Raw genomic sequence first — 17,243 nt, 5'->3', positions numbered from 1 at the left:
ATGGAATGCTTCCCTAGAAATCAACTTCACTGAATTCATGCTCTGACTGACATTGCATAGGTCAGTGAGCTTTGAAGGTCCATCAAAAGGTTTGATACCGAACAATCTTTTATTCAGTTGTCTACAGGTATGAAAAATTTGGCGCGGCTATGCCGCGCCGTCCGGAACTATTCCGGAAAAACCTAGGGTGGTCAACTTGGCCCCCACCTGAATGCAGATGAATTTTTTGCTCCATTTGGATTTCATTGGAGCTGAAAGCTAGATTGTGTACAAAAAAACAGGCCAAGGCTGGCTAACTTTCTGTGGTCCATCATTGAAAAAGCATGGTAATGAAAGCCATCTGGTCCAAAGTGTGTGGCAGCGTGATCCATTCCTATATGGTGAAGTTCTAGCCTCCTGACCCTGCCATGGCTGCTTCAGTGCCGCAGGGATATGCTAAACATGGTCCATAGTATCACGCCCCCCCCCCCCCCCCCCAGTGTTGAGACCACACATTCACTCTAGCGCGCTGTACGTGCACACAAGCAGCCACGATTGGACGGGCGTGCCAAAAGAGGGATGGTCCCTTTCGTTGTATGTTCCACTTTTTTACCACAGATGGCTTTGAAGAGAAATAAAAAATGTTGGCGCGATGTGTTCTCGCCGAGCTCATCCTCCCCTACCCGGAAGAAAATTCTGGCCGTGTCTCTGGGAGTGAATGTTCAGCTAGTCATGGGCCACCTCAGGTGGCAAACAGAGACCGCCGCAGGAACCAACACCGCTAGCTGGCAAGTCATGGGTCGCCTCGAGACCCAGGCCAAACAGGTTCAGTGTGCGTTTGGTGTTTAGGTTTAGCTATCTTATGCGGGAGCGTACCGCGATGTCGGTAGGGTCGACTTCTGTCAAACTGCTTAAAGCTAGGCGTGACGAAATTTTGGAGGTAACGAACCTCTTCCCTCCCAATAACATGCATAGGTTGTTTCGAAGTCGGAGCGCGAGAATAACGGTGCGTTTAAGCCAGCGAGTCTTCTAAGTTCCAGATTCTGGAGATAATGCACGGCGTGGATGGCGATCACATCTTTACGGCTAAAAACGTTCTGGGGAACCATACAGTGAACTGTAGGTCCTAGATAAATTGATTTCTATGGTCACTCCAAAAATGATCTTCGTTTCCAGGCTACCACCAAGGTTTAAAATGGCCCTTGTATTTGGAAGCATCAGAAGATCTTTTCTGAACCCAAAGAGCATCAAAACTCTCACAGATTTACAGAGCAGGCTTGTCACAACAAGCGGTAAGTTATGCATTGTTCAGTACTGTCTTTTCATCATGCGAAAATGTTCACTTTTCCAGGCAGCCCTGCAATTCTGGATGACAATGTTAAAAGTACTGTTCATTTTGGACACACTTGCAAAAACACTTCATTTTGGGCGCATTTGCACTTCCTTACTGTACAGGTCTGTTGCATGTAATGTCATGTCCATGCCCCATTTCAGCTGTATTTAATCAAATGCACGTTTTATTGGCAGTGACCAGCGAGTAAGGATGTGCAGTAATGTGTCCCCAATTTGTGTTCTTTTCAATGGGACGTAGTATGATGGTGAAGTGCGAAAAGGCTAATATGCAGATACTGATTTCATTGCATCAAATTCCAGACCAACCAAACTGCACATATGAGGCTTTTTACAAAACGAGGCTGATGCATGACATGTTTTTGCAGCTTTATCATATCCCAATGATCATGGTCATGAGTGTGTGTGTTGACACTTCCAGTGAGACACTGGAAAAGTGACAGTGAAAGTGGTGAGTGACTGTGGTGTTCTACATCAACAAGATTGTGTGTTATGTATTGGAATACCTTCTGTCCCTGGGTTAGACGTTTTGTTTAAACAGTAACTCTGGTTTAGTGTTGCTTGATGTTGGGCGTACACTTTGCTTTCAGGCTCTATCAGAAACTTGGCTGAAAATTATGACGAATTCGCTGGCCGACCTCTGTACCTGGATACCCAAGCAACGACACCCATGGTAATGATACTATTCCGATTGCGAGAATGTGATGTTCTTAATTGTCTAATGTTGAAAAACTTCAGCAATTGGAGGTGTACCATGTAATTGCAAGGCACGCAATAAAAAAACACCCAATAACATGGCCATTGAAATGGGTGCCATGAAGGCGGTCTGTGGGCTCTATCCTCGGCCGTGGTTGTTATTCTGTGGTCGCGCTTGGATGGGTGACCCCATCGGTTTACGTTCCACACAGGATCCGCGGGTACTGGATGCGATGCTGCCATACCTGACCGGTTACTACGGCAACCCACACTCGCGCACCCACGCGTACGGATGGGAGAGCGAGGCGGCAGTGGAAAAGGCCAGAGCGGTGAGCGCGGAGATACGCCAGCCGATCTGGTGGTATTTTGCACGGGACTTTTCTTGCGTGATGCACTTTGTGTGCAGAACGAGAGCAATGAAATGTGGCTTTACATCCGCCTGGTCCTTCTCCCTTCTGTCTTGGAACCAGCCAAATGGTAATGGTTCTATACTGGAAGTTTGACACCCCTTCGCGGTGATGTAAGTGCCAGGTAATTTCCTCATGCGCACGCAACGAATTTGTCTATCGGATTGGGAACTTTTCGTAGACGAATTTGGCGTTGCATGATAGGGGATACAGGTTTACGGAAGGACTCGATAAGCACCTGACGACGGCCAGGCAGCAAACTGGCCGAAACGTTGTGTGCGTACTAACACACCCGACGGGGACTAAACCCCAAACAATGACTCCACCCGTGATAGTGAATACCTTCCGTGTCTGCCGTGGCTTACACATAGTTCTTCCCATGCCCGCTCGCCATTTGGGCGTTTTAACACTGCCCGCCGCGGCCGCGTCGGACGGGATTGTTGTCGCTGCCGCGGCTGAGCGTTGGCGTTGTTTCCGGCAGCAAGTGGCCGATCTGATCGGTGCAGATCCGAAGGAGATCATCTTCACCTCGGGCGCCACCGAGTCGAACAACATCGCCGTCAAGGGCGTGGCCAAGTTCTACCGCTCCAAGAAGAACCACGTCATCACTACCCAGACGGTGAGGCCCCGCACACTTATGACTGGTGAGACGGCAGAGAGCTGGTCTTGCTGCGTGTTGTATGGACCGAGCTTTGCACTGCGTCGCGAGTTACACTTGCGTCGTTTGATAGGCTTACTAGACGTAGACTTGTTAAGCTAGGTCACCAAGACTAAGCGAAACGAACATTTCTTTGTAGCGCTTCTCAGTGCTGTAGAAGATTCATGGCTATGCTGGCAGTATATGACCGCCCGGAGGGAAGCCTGTTACGCACTGCTAAGTTCTCGTTATCAAACGCTTGTTCTTCCATTAGTTTGACACATTTTGCAGGTTAATGTCTGACTTGAATGTCTGCTGGGATCGGAATCTGTGTTTTTGTGTCGAGGCCGTATTGTGCGTTGCAGTGTGCTAATTCGGCTGCGTGCCTTCATCTTTATTCTCGCGAGAATAATTTGGTTGTGGTGCATTTTTATATGCGTCCACATTTTGTTGAAGATGTACCCCACCGTGGCCTTCATGTGAATTACGCTGCTTTCTGTCATGTAATCATCTGCAGAGGCAGTCTAAGTTCCTACTCCTGTTGTTTTGGATTCCCGTGTTATGGTACAGTAAAAGCTTGCTTATTAAAAAAGCTGGTGATTTCTTGTGCCATTGCGTGTGTCCAGACTTGGGCGTGATGGAACTCATCATCGTCATCATCGTCATCATTCATTCGAATGCTATTCGCAATTTACAGCGTTTCATGGCAATAATCATGCATGCCTCAGTGCAAAGGTCAAATTAATTTGCGTCATCAGTTACCATACGTAATGAAAACAAGTCTGGATTTAATTACAAGCTATTACTGGATCGATCTCCCACTTAATCGTTCGCCCGATAGTGCGCGATCCACTCACGCGCTCGCGTGTCTGGTACCTCACACCGTCTCGCGTGGGCGATGGCAACGCGGCATTGCTACATTCCGTTCAGATGGAGCTGCTGTAGTGTTGCCGTAATGTGGACCGGCGCGTATCGCGTCCTCTTGACCGCTCACCGTGTGCGCCGCTCGCCGCCGGCCGCAGGAGCACAAATGTGTGCTGGACTCATGCCGGTACCTGGAGATGGAGGGGCTCCGCGTGACGTACCTGCCGGTGCGGCCGAACGGTCTGGTCGACCTGGCACAGCTTGAGGAGGCCATGACGCCGCAGACCGCGCTCTGCTCCATCATGACGGTTAACAACGAGATCGGCGTGCGCCAGCCCGTGGAGGAGATCGGTGGGTGGCAGACGGCGGGCGGCTGGGGTCGTGGAGGAGATCGATGGGTGGCGGACGGCCGGGGTCGTGGAGGAGATCGGTGTTGGCGGGCGGCGGGCGGCCGGGGTCGTGGAGGAGGTGGGTCGGTGGCGGACGGCGGATGGCGGGCGGCTGGGGTCGTGGAGGAGATTGGTGGGTAGCCAGCGGGTAGCGTCCTGGAAGGTGGTGGACTGCGGACGGCTGGGGCCGTGAAGGAGGTCGGTGGGTGGTGGACCGGGGGGTGGGGGGGGGGGGGGGGGCGGTGGTCGAAACACGTCTGGTGGAGGTTTGGGGCCGAAGGTCGGTGTGGGGTTAGCGGGACCTGTCGTGAAAGATCGGCGGTTTTTCGGCGGTGACCTGGCGTGGGAAATCGGTGGGAGGAAATCGGTAGACCTGTTTGGAGATACGTTGTAGGCTCCGACCTTCAAAGGAGGCTTGGTGCCTAGGCAGCTACAGCTGCACTAGTGAAGAGCTGACATTTGTAGATGGGGGAGACTGTGGAAACTGAACCCCAATGGCTCGCTATATCGTTTAGCGACGCTCTCGCCGCTTGATCGTGCTATTCCGGTAGGCTGTCCCATTATTGACGACTGGCTGTCCATTCCAGGTAGGCTCCACCGTTAGTGGCGACTGACTCTCCTCCCCACGCAGCTCGTTATGTTTCTGACAACCGCAGGCTGTGCTGGCGTGGACGCTTCTCATGCTCCCCGGACAGGCTGTGCCGTCACTGGCGACCGTTCGTGCTGGCGCGTACTCGATGCCGTTTGACCGCTGCTTCCCTCCCCCCCCCCCCCTTCCATTTTGGACCACTGCCGCTGCGTCTAGGTCGGCCTCGACATTCTTAAGATTCGTGACGATCGGTACCTCTCGGGCAGGCTGCGGATGAGAATGTCCCATCCATGAGACAGCCGGCCCGTCAGTGTCACCACCGATGGCCTTGTCACTGAGATCGCTCGTGCTCCCCAGGACGGATGTGCCGTGCGCACAAGGTGTTCTTTCACACGGACGCCGCCCAGGCCGTGGGCAAAATCCCGGTGGATGTCAACGATATGAGCATCGACCTGATGTCCATCAGCGGTCATAAGCTGTATGGGCCCAAAGGTGGGTACGCTGGGCAAGGCCTTTTGAAAAGGCTTTTGACTTATGGGGCCCTTTGGAAGCCTGCGAGGTTTGCAGCGCGCCACCTGTGTATTGAAAGGGGTGGGGGGTTACTTAACGGTTTTCGTGAGGTAAAAGGATGCCAGCAGGAGGGGGTAGATGATCCAGGTCCAGCGCAGGCTCTTTGGTATTGGAAATATGCGATGGGCGTACTCGGATCACTTGCTCTTATTGGTCACCCTTCAGACCGGTGTTCTGTCCCGGGACGTGTGTCCACCATCCGTGCCGTCTCTTCCGGGACGTGTGTCCGCCACCCGTGCCGTGTCTTCCGGGACGTGTGTCCACCATCCGTGCCGTCTCTTCCGGGACGTGTGTCCACCATCCGTGCCGTCTCTTCCGGGACGTGTGTCCACCATCCGTGCCGTCTCTTCCGGGACGTGTGTCCACCATCCGTGCCGTCTCTTCCGGGGCCTGTGTCCGCCATCCGTGCCGTCTCTTCCGGGGCGTGTGTCGCCATCCGTGCCGTCCGTGTCCGCCCCAGCCCCGGCCCGCGGCGCGTCCCTTGACGCGGTGCCGCGCCGGCAGGTGTGGGCGCGCTGTACGTGCGCCGGCGGCCGCGCGTGCGCCTGGAGGCGGTGCAGTCTGGTGGCGGTCAGGAGCGCGGCATGCGCTCCGGCACGGTGCCCACCCCGCTGGTGGTCGGGCTCGGCTCCGCCTGCCGTCTGGCCGCCGAGGAGATGGAGGTGGGTCGGCCGGCGGCGCAGGCGCATGGCGATGAGGAGGCCAGGAAGGAACGGGACGGGGTAGGTCTGCAGGGAAGGAGTGGAGGCACTGGACAATCGAGGTAGCTAGATGTACAAGAAAATGAAGGGAGGAGTCGAGTTACCGGACGAAAGTGAAAACAGACTTACCGTTCAGTTGAGGAAGGTGCACGGCAGCGAAGGGAGGTGCAGGGGTAGGAGAGGGGGGTTCGGGGGGGGGGGCAGGGGCAGGGGACGAGGAAACACAAGGCAGGTCGGAGGTGTGGGTGGGAGAATGGCGCAAGACAAGGCTGCGAGATTCACGGAGGGGAGGATTTACAGACAAGAGATGGAGGTACAATGAAGGCGAGAAGGGTACGTACAGGAAGGACATGAGAGGAAATTGGGTGGTTGTGTAGGACAGAATGAATGTGGGAAGGGGGGGGGGGGGGGCTTCTGGAGAAGAAAGGGAGCCTGGGGTCATCATGCTGGGAGGGACGTGCTTCTGCTCAATGTGGCGATAAGAGGTTGCGTGTGCATAACGTGTCATCGGTATGACTTTGGTAACCACACGTTATATCGGATAGTGTGTTACCCCACCAGCTGTGCGCTGCTCACGCGGCTTGCTGTGGCGTTCGTCACGCGCGCATTCGTCAGTTAACGCGATGTGCACAGGACAACAAAACTGTGGGGAGCGGGTGCCCTTAAGTGACATATAAATGTAAGGTCTTAATGCCTCCACGCACGCACGGACAGCGTTTTATCCTTGTTTCTCTTACATTTGTTCCTCTTTTCTTCCGACCCTGCTGCATGTACTGTTGCGTACCTGTCATGACCCGGCATCGTGCTGAGGGCTATCATTGTCATCTTATGCAGCGCTGCCGCATATATTGTTCGGATGCCTTTTGTCGAGGAATGCCCCATTGTGTTTTGTGTGTATTCGCTGACGGTGCATGCTAATTTATTGGGGGTGGCGGGTGGGAAAACCCTGCTCGCATGTGACCCACTGCGGAATGTGCTCCTCAACACTCAATCAGCACTGGACAAGATCGTGTTCATTCTTTTGCTCGCCAATCTGTTCCTGACGAGGTGGCACGTTTTAAGTAATCATAGGATTTATGGAGCGATGCCGCCCCTGTAATAGGTAAACGCGTCGGCTTCAACGTTTCGCGAATGTTGGATCGCAATTTGTGACTAGTCCCTTCGCAGACATGCATTTCTCCACCACTCGTTGCATCTCATCTATTCCTTTCCTGGAGCTGTAGGGGACCACACACCCGATTTGAACCCGCAACTGGCTGATGATTCCGGAAAAGCCCCAATGTCATGTTCTACGCAGCAGGCGGCGCGCGGTGTTTGTCAATGCGCGTCATTTGGAAGCGTAAAGCCCGCCAAGCAAACTGCCGACCGGCTGGTTGCGGGAACCTCGCTGTGTATTTGGATTGTCACTGTGGTCGGCCGCCGCTGAGTCCGGCGTCCGGGTCACACGAGGCCGGGCGGCAGGATGCACGGCCTGGCGGCGGTCATCTGCCGCGGTCCGACGCACGCTCGTGACGTCAGCGCGCGTCACGCGCGGCGGCCAGGACCTGATTGGCTGACCGCGACGCGGAGCCGCGTCAGTGCGGCGATGCACGCGCTGTGGGCGACAACAAGCGGCCGAAGCACGGCTCGGTTCCAGTCAACATGACTCGGTGTGAAATGGTCAACAGTGGTCATGCACTACGCATACGCGTCGTGTGCACATGCATGCACGCACTCACGGCGATTGCGCTCAGTCCAGGCGGGACCGGTGTCCATGGAGTCATTTCCGCACCGGAAGCTTGCCCGACTGCGGCTTTGTTCTCAATATCGTCTGGCAGGATTCAGACTTCCGCGAAATGGCGACACCAGGGTTTTGTGCCGGCTTGCCGCGACCCTCGCGGCGGGGCGCATTGTCGGCGCCATGCGCTATCGGCTCGTGGAAGAAAGCGCGCCGGTTCCTCGCGCCACCGCCTCTATCTGAGATGACGCAGTCCGGAGAGCCACGGCCTGCTCGGGACGTCCGTCAGCTCGCGGCGCAGATCACACACGCGATGTCACGAGGCGTGCTTGACCTGGAGTCCATGACGCTTCGCTGCCGTGTCGTCGGCCCCGTCATCACAGCCCGTCGGTGCCGAGCAGCGCGCGTAGGCCGTACGCCAACACGGCGGCGAGCTGCGCGAGCGCCGCGGCCAGCCGGACGGCGGAGGAGGTGGGCGGCGCGCCCCGGTCCCGCGGGTTGACCGTGGGTCGGCCGCTGCCGTCGCACTCCTCGGCCAGGAACTCGGCGGCGCGATGCAACACGCTTTCGCCGGGACTGCGCGGCTGGCACAGCGCTGTCTCGCTGAAGGCGGACGCCGCCAGCCAGCCGGCCAGCAGGCGGCAGCGGCACTCGAGCCGCGTGCCGGCGAGCTGCGTCGGCCGCGGGTCGGGCGTCACCGGCGCCACCGCGCTGCCGGCCACGTCGTTCTCGTCGAAGCGCAGCGCTGCTGGCACGCCGCGCTCGAAGTGCAGCGGGCCGGCGCCGTCCTCGCGCGTCACCAGCACCGACTCGAACCGGTTGCCGTGGAAGCTGAGCACGGCGGGCGGCGCGTGGTCGTCGCTCAGCGGTTCGTGCTCGAACACGGCCTCTTGCTCGACCGCCGCGATCGTGGTGTCGTTCCAGTGCAGTGCGATCAGCCCCGTGGTGGAGAGGGCGCGCGCTTGCAGCACGCCCACCTGCGAGTCGACCACAATCACCTGCGTGCCGCCCACGTGCGCGTCCGACTCCCAGGTGCCGATCTCGCTGTCGACGACGAGCAGACCGGTCGGCACCACCGGTGTCTTGCGCACGCCAACCGGCAGGGCGAAGGCGCCGGCGCTGAGGCGGCCGACGCGCGCGCGGCGCAGCGTCACGTCCGGCAGCACCAGGTTCTGTGCGAACGCGCCGCTGGCGACTTCGCCGATGTCGACGTCGTCGAACACGGCGCTGACGCTGAGCCGCTGTGCGAAGAGGGCGCTGTTGATGCGCGGCAGGCGCACGCGTTCAAAGTGTGCCCTCACGCTGCTGAAGCGCTCCGCGTCGATGTCGAGCTCGGCGAACGTGAGCTGGTCGGTGTCGACCACCTCGAGCGCGATGGCGGCGAAGCGCTCGGTCTCGCGCAGGAAGTCGGCGGAGAGGCTGACGTTGCGCCGGCAGCCGCGGAGGTTGACGATCAGACCGTCGTTGTCGGTGGTGTCCATGTCGGGCAGGAGGCGCGGCGTCAGCTCCACCTCCTGGCGGTGGAGGGCGCGGTCAGCGCTAGAGGCGGCGTCAGGGGTCAGATGCTCGTTGGGTGAGTTGGTTTGGCGGCGGGGTGGGAGAGTAGCTTCCGAGAGGGGGAGGGACTAAAATGCATGGCAGGGATGAAGGTTCAGCTGTGTAGAATGCCATTCAGGTCTCATTCCCTCGTCCTCAGCCACAACATCCCCTGTCCTTGCCTGCTCATCCATTACACGTAGAGCGACATTCCATGTTACACCGATGTCGTCAGCCACAATCGTCCTCTCTCACGTACGTCATTCGTAGCACCAGGTACTCCGTACTCAGCCACAATCGTCCTCTCTCACGTACGTCATTCGTAGCACCAGGTACTCCGTACTCAGCCACAATCGTCCTCTCTCACGTGCGTTATTCGTAGCACCAGGTACTCCGTACTCAGCCACAATCGTCCTCTCTCACGTGCGTTATTCGTAGCACCAGGTACTCCGTACTCAGCCACAATCGTCCTCTCTCACGTACGTCATTCGTAGCACCAGGTACTCCGTACTCAGCCACAATCGTCCTCTCTCACGTGCGTCATTCGTAGCACCAGGTACTCCGTACTCAGCCACAATCGTCCTCCCTCATGTACGTCATTCGTAGCACCAGGTACTCCGTACTCAGCCACAATCGTCCTCTCTCACGTGCGTCATTCGTAGCACCAGGTACTGCGTACTCAGCCACAATCGTCCTCTCTCACGTGCGTCATTCGTAGCGCCAGGTACTGCGTACTCAGCCACAATCGTCCTCTCTCACGTGCGCCGTGCATGGCACCAGGTACTGCGTAGTGAAAACTTACCCACCGCTCGGTGAAAGCTTCGGGCCCCAAATGCATACACACATACAGGGTTTCCATTGGTGGCTGGGCCGACCGGCTGGCAGTCTAGCCTTTACCTGGAGATGCCGATATTTGCCGCTGTTTTTGCGGTGGCTGATGTCTTTTGCGAGACTGCCGTGCTTTGGACAATGTTGAACAGAGCGTCGTAGGGACTGGACCCTAGTCGCAGCCGGTACTCAGAGCGCTGAGATGGCGTACCTAGCGCGGGCCTGCTTGACCAGAAGGCGGGCTTAGCGCTTCCCACCGGTCAACACCTCAGGTGTGATTGCCAGCGGTGGGGTGACGCGGTCTCCAAGTTCGTGCATGCCAATGAAATGAATTGGTCAGTCACTGGCAAGCTGGTTAGCTGGTCTTCAGGTGCCTGCCTGTATGGCTTAGAAGTCCCTCGGGTGTTTTAGATTGTCAGAGGGTGCTGGGGGCGGGACCCGCGCCGCCGCCAAGGGGACATGACCCCTCACCCATCCACCCCGCTAAAACTCTCCAAGGCTGAACCCGCTTGCACCATGCCAACGTGCAGAATTTCGGGCATTCGTTTCATCATTGGGTATTGGATCCAAAGCCCGCAGCGGTGGCACGTAACCTTTGTTTTCGGCACTTTTGGTTTTTCACTGGAGCAGAACGGGTGTAGTTCGTTTGCACACACGGTACATTTACAATGCAATGATGCGACGGGGAAGGAAAGTTGTGCCGCTTCGCGATGACTCCTGACATCCGACGACGGATTCACAATGGCGTCACCGATTCTTTTTCAGCGCGGGTGTGCTGAAGGCGAATACTTCAAGAGGTTCTCGCGGGTGCACGGTTGCAGGGGTCTGGATCGTGTCCCCTCCGCCTTTCGACAGTAAAAAGCGGCATTCCGTCTCTTTAAGCGCGTTTACGTGAAGTTCCCTGGTCTCCAAAAATCAGAACTTGTCCCCCAAATATTCGGCGCTGCATCCGCCCCTGGTCAGAGCCGTTTGACCGCTTCACCGATGTAGCGGCACTACCATTTTTGCATGCGGCTTCGAGGCGTTTGCCGGGTTGTCGGACCTAACTTTTCCTCGTTTGGTTTTTGGAAGTTTCGGGCTCGTGGGTCGCCATCCATGGCTTGTTTGGCCCTCCCTCTTCCCTTGTACAGATATGAGAACGCCAAACCAGTGAAGGTTTTTAGCGTGGCGCGTGGCGGTGCATCCAACACAGCTTGTTTTGGTGACAGTTTTGCAGGGCGGTACATGGTTCGACGTTTTTTTGGCATGCAATATCGCTTACACAATATGTCTGTCGAATCGTAGTATTTTCAGCGACAAGTGGCACTCGTTAACCCACGATGCAAAGGACAAGTTTCAGTTGGAGTTGACAATTTGAAAGCGTTATTTGGCCGAGTTCCAACGTTTTGGGTCTGTGCTTTCGCCGCCATCATCACTGCTGAAGATGAACCCAGACTTAAACGTCAAGACGCTACTGTAGATCATTTTAAAGGCCTTCCGTAACCTCGGTTGATCCAGCTCCTGGTAAAGTGCGGCTGGTTATGTTGCCGACGTGCTCAAAGGGCATGAAACCAACGCGTCCTGCTGAGGCTCCTGATATCGGTCCCCTACTGCTGCCCCCCCCCCCCCCCCACCCCTCTCCCCTCTCTCCTCTCCCCTCTCCCCTCCCAGTGTAGTCCCTAGACGGAGCGGCTTGGCATGGTGCCTAGTCGTCGGACCTCCGAGTACGGGTGTCCGACCCACCTGGTGGCGGGGTAGGTCCGCGGGCCGATGCCGGTCGTTTCGCCGCCCGGTGTGGGTGTCCGATCCACCTGGTCAGGATGGACATCCCGTGTGGCTGTGCCCAGCGTTGGACGGTCCAGCGGTGATGTCTGACTCACCTGGTCCGGGGGGAAGTCGCGGCAGCCGCAGGTGATCACCCAGTGGTTGCGGGCGGAGAAAGTGCAGGTGCAGGTGGGCTCGGATGAGCTGAACAAGCCAGCACAGCGCGGCTGCACGCTGCTCAGCTCCTCCGGCTGCTGCGCGGCCGCCGGGCCCGTCAGCACCGCCGCCCAAGCCAGCAGGCCCACTGTCGGCGGGGGAGGGAGGGGTCACAGTAGGTCCACTGCCGTTGGGGGAGGGAGGTGTCGCAGCAGGCCCACTGCCGGTGGGGGGAGGGAGGGCTCACAGTGGGCCCACTGAGGGTGAGGGTGAGGGATCACATTGGGCCCACTGCCGGTGAGGGGAGGGGTCACATTGGGCTCACCGCTGGTGGGGGAGGGGCGCAGTAGGCCCACTACCATCGGGGGATGGGGTGGAGGAGTCACAGTGGGTTCACTCTGGCGGGAAGAGAAGGATTACAGCGGGCCAACTGTCGGCGTGGGGGGGGGGGAGGGGTGACATTGGGCCCCCTGCCGCCGGGAGAGGGAGGGGTCACAGCAGGCTTTCTTGCGACGGGGGAAAGGAGGGGCACATTGGGTTCCTTGCCGGCGGGGAGTGAGAAGTCGCGGGAGGCCCACCGCCGGTAGGGGTCACAGTGGGTCCATTGTCGGGAGGGGAGGTAGGGGTCACAGCTGCGCACTGTAGCCACGGGAGAGTCGATCTTGGGAAGATCGTTACGGCAAGCACTCGCGAACACCGAACACAGCAGCGCGAGGGCTGATGATGGCGCCGGCGGGAGCATGGTACGAGCTGAGGCGTCACGGAGAGATGAGACGCTGTCGACCCAAGGTACCGGCGAAACACAACACTGTCGGTCTGAGGCACGGGCGAAACACGTCACTGTCAGGTCTCCGTAGCCGGGCCACCCAGGCCTACCCGGTCGTCAAAGTCACACATCAATAGGCCGTATAATCACAATGGAGGTTCGATTCTACCGAACTAATGCCAGCCGGCGGCCCTTCCGAATATGACGCGCAATATCGGCCAACAGAGTGGAGTACATCTAGGATCGAATGGCCAATATCGGCCAACAGAGTGGAGTACATCTAGGATCGAATGGCCAATATCGGCCAACAGAGTGGAGTACATCTAGGATCGAATGGCCAATATCGGCCAACAGAGTGGAATACATCTAGGATCGAATGGCCAAGTTTCGCGTGTGCGCGACGTTCTAAAACAGCAGCGGCGGCCGTGTCGTGCCAGCGCCGCGCTCCGCCGTTGCCGCCGCGGTCGGCTGCTCACCCGTGTGCAGCAGGGTCACTCGCACCATCATCGACGCCGGCTCCGTTCGCACCGCTCGGCCGCTGTCCGCGTTCTGCCGCGCCGCGTCCGCCGCTCCCGGTCGCCTCCGCTTTTTTTCGCCGGAGGATATGACGCCGCGGGGCCGGCGCCGTAGCCCCCGGCGCCGGGGACGCACCAGGTCCGGTCCGCCCTCGCTCTCTCCGCGGCTCCGGCGCTCTCCCCGCCGCTGCACGCGCGTCGAAAATGTGCAGGTGACGTCACGAAACAATGGCTGGGCAGGGCTCGGCGGGCGCGCAGCCTTTCCGGGCTGGCGCGATGTCCACATGCTTCTGGTGGAGAGGATGACGGTCCAGGGACGACGGCTTGCCTGTGGGACAGGCAGAAGAAGAACTGTCGGAGAACATCGGAGCATCGGTGCTTTTGCATTCCTTCCTTCGTGCTGGTGTTTTGTTCTCTAAATGAGCGCCTGTTAACCACTGAGTGCACGTAATTCTAGCACTATGTCGAAATCATAGTATCCGTCCTAGCCGTGCGTGTTTGTTCTCAGCTGTACTTCGATGGCTTGCCAGGATATGAAGGACGTGGGCCGCGAAAACTCTCAACATCAAATCACACCGGTCATATTTTGTGAATTGAATCGATTCACTCCCCAGCAACGTGCGATTTTATAGTTCATGTACGTTTTTAGCGTCTGCGTGCTACGCGCCGCCAGTCAGGCGTGCTGTATTGCCTTTCTGAGTGCGGACGGGGATCGTCCGGCGGCCACGTGCGCGTTAAGAGGTAAAAGTTCCGAGCGGCTGTTGCCAGTACAGCAAGGCTGAGAGGGAGCATTCTACTACTGCACTCGTACAAGCCCGATGAGGTGCGTCGAAGAGAGACGCGCAATTTACGTCAATACTCGGCTTTGTCGAAAAACACGCCGAGTATGAGTCGGTGGATTGGATGCGTGGATGCGTGGACCTTACGTCCAGGTGACCACAGCTGTGGCTGGATGTGACAGGTCCGGGTGCCCCGGCACATCCGGCGTGACGGGGTGGCGTCCGTTCACGGGTGGCCGGCCTGTGCGTGGCACGCACAGATGTGACAGGTCCGGGTGCCACGGCACAGCCGGCGTGACGGGGTGGCGTCCGCTCACGGGTGGCCGGCCCGTGCGTGGCACGCAGGGCTTGCCGAGGTCACAGCCGAGCCAGCCGACTCATCAGCGACCGGGCCGGCGTGGCCCGCTCAGAGTCACCCTCGCTCCTGCGCGTTGTCCCCCGGGCGACGGACATGGCTAACGCGTCAGCTCGCGGTCGCCGCGCCAGCAGAGGAGTGGCAACGCGGGGACAGTGTCACCGTCATGAGGCGGGTGGGTTCGTTTCGGTTCGGGTTCGGTTTGAGTTGACTGTCTCTCGTCGGCACTGAGTGAGCGGTGAGGCGAGGGCCGCTTTTTGGGTGTTTCTGGCGACTCCAGAAATGCGATGTTTTAGGGGTGATCCCGCGGTTCTGACGGAACGGGCCTGTGGTTGTAACACCCTTGGTTGCAACACCAACACCCAACACCCAACACCACACCCTGGTTGCAACACCCTTAGTATATAGTAATATAGTATAGTATAGTATGCAACACCCTATTATAGTCCCTTTCAATAACGGAACAGTCTTTGGGAATGGCAAGTCATCTTTCCAAAAGCCGTATGCGTCTTGAATCTTTGCGTCCCTGGCGGAAAACAGTACGTCTGCCAGTAGCGATACGGGCGGATATATTGTTCAGGCGAGTGCAGATGCCACATATAGGGCCGAACAACTGCTGAACACAGGGGCTGAGCAAAGGCCCAGTAAAATCTGGATGTCTACCGATGGTGTGCTTGCAGCCAATATTATTATTACCGGTACAATGAGAGCTGCATCAATTATCGCTCATTGTGAATGATACGCTTTGAAGCTTCTCGACTTCCTTTATGCAGTAAGTAGAAGGAAATTATCGCGCCGATCGCCTCAGTGTTGTGCGCAGAGATTTATTTGTGACATGGGCTATGGCTTGAGCGATTTCAGTGTGCATTGGTTGAAAGAATTTCACTTTTTTAAGACCTTAAAGCCACGGCCTCCATCTATTTTCAATATTTGTTTTTGGCGAGGTTGCGTTCCGCCCCATCCTTGTGCTAAACGCTTCGTCTTCGTGCCCGTCCTAAAGGCGGCCTCACCCATCGCTGTTGTGGGCCGTCGGACAAGATGTCTGTCGTCCTCGTCTGTGCAGGTTACACAGCTACGCATGCAGAAACAGCAACGCCAGTCGCCGCGCCAGTCTTATACTCGTAACCGTGGTGGCAGTCACAGTGTCAATCGATTGGCGCCGTGCATTTGACAGTGGTAAAAAACGGAAGCCCAACAAACAGTTCGCCTATCGCCCGTGTCCATTGCCATGTTGTGTGTTGGGTAACGTCTGCAAGGGTGGCACAGCATCGCACGGGTGGTGAGGACGCGTGTAGCTTACGTTGATCCATGTTGTGTGTTGGGTAACGTTTGCAAGGGTGGCACAGCATCGCACGGGTGGTGAGGACGCGTGAAGCTTACGTTGATCCATGTTGTGTGTTGGGTAACGTCTGCAAGGGTGGCACAGCATCGCACGGGTGGTGAGGACGCGTGAAGCTTACGTTGATCCATGTTGTGTGTTGGGTAACGTTTGCAAGGGTGGCACAGCATCGCACGGGTGGTGAGGACGCGTGAAGCTTACGCTGATCCACTCGTTCCACACGTACGTCGTCTCGGGTGACACTCCCACGTGACGCCCAGCCGCCCGTGCGGCACTGACCCACCCCGGGTCAGTCACCACAGCTGGTGGAGGCACGCCCGTCTGACAGACCGCCCCGCACCCTCCTCTCCCTCCCCATGCGCCGGTCTGAGGCTGCGGCGCGGTCGGACGTGGCGCAATCGGCGCTCCTTGCTCCTGGTTCCGGGGCCGGCAGGCTTCCGGGCCTCTGAACCCCGACCCCGGCCGGCCGCCGCGCGTGGGCTCGGTTCCGGTGCGGTTCTCGGCTCCGGCTGTCGCTGAGATCACAGCGTGCAGTTGGGGCCGAACCGGGGGCTGTCTTCATGTAGCCGGACCGGGGGCTGTCTTCATGAAGCGGAAGCACAAATCTGCGCGCGTGTATTTGCGTCTAATGGAGTCATAGACAAAAAACAAACTCGGGGTTGGCTGATTCGTCTTTTAATGGATGGCTAAGAATCGAGAGGTGAAGCAGAGTTGGCTTGTTTCATCTATGTATGCGTGAAGGACACCATTTGTCGAGTAACATTTTCCCGTTGTATTGTTCGCTGTATTTTTGTAAAAACGTTCAGCGTTGTAATATTTGTGATGACTGCATGTTTAGTACTCGCTACCGTTTTTCCCTCTTTCGGTACTATTCGCTGTATATTTAAACGTATTAGCCTTCTCCGAGGACTAAAAGTATAGGACACCTTCACACATGGCACATGGTGGTGATCAGGAGCAGGAGAACTATGAAGAAAGGGAATGCGCAATGATCATTTTGTTTCTCGCAAAAAGCGAGTGCACGAACCAGCCTTTCTGCAGCTGGCAATCAATGTTGCTGCTCTTCCGAACCCGCAGGTCCAAAAGGTGCGAGACAGCGGACTTTTTGTGGTCCTACTGGCCAGGTAGTGGGGTTCTTCCGGGCTTCAAATCCCATAGAACAATATTGTTTTGCTAAACGTAGGAGTTTATTAAATGAATTGAATCAAAAATATGAAAAGTAATGCATAACAATCGAATATGGGGAACGGGCGGGTTCTTAATCTGCCCTCTTTCTGCGGCTACCATTGCGATGTTGGGTGGCGATACGGGCTTGGCTGATGCGTTG

At 57.2% G+C, this 17,243-nt stretch overlaps 1 protein-coding gene across 1 annotated transcript in view; it reads left to right on the top strand.

The window, feature by feature from the left end:
- The window catches only part of Nfs1 (Nfs1 cysteine desulfurase), a 32,283-nt gene that overhangs the window by 1,573 nt on the left and 13,467 nt on the right, over positions 1–17,243 (top strand). Inside the window, exons 2-8 of the mRNA XM_037228803.1 lie at positions 1,156–1,271; positions 1,920–2,002; positions 2,238–2,354; positions 2,914–3,051; positions 4,092–4,284; positions 5,269–5,403; positions 5,986–6,143. Coding sequence (XP_037084698.1) covers positions 1,175–1,271; positions 1,920–2,002; positions 2,238–2,354; positions 2,914–3,051; positions 4,092–4,284; positions 5,269–5,403; positions 5,986–6,143 — 921 coding nt within the window. The 5' untranslated portion in view covers positions 1,156–1,174. The remainder of the gene's footprint in view (positions 1–1,155; positions 1,272–1,919; positions 2,003–2,237; positions 2,355–2,913; positions 3,052–4,091; positions 4,285–5,268; positions 5,404–5,985; positions 6,144–17,243) is intronic.

This window comes from Pollicipes pollicipes, unplaced genomic scaffold, assembly GCF_011947565.3.
Source record: "Pollicipes pollicipes isolate AB1234 unplaced genomic scaffold, Ppol_2.1 Scaffold_6138;HRSCAF=7277_pilon_pilon_pilon, whole genome shotgun sequence".
Taxonomy (NCBI): Eukaryota; Metazoa; Arthropoda; class Thecostraca; order Pollicipedomorpha; family Pollicipedidae; genus Pollicipes; species Pollicipes pollicipes.
The sequence above is the reverse complement of the archived record's forward strand: the minus strand, read 5'-3'. Positions and strand labels throughout refer to the sequence as shown.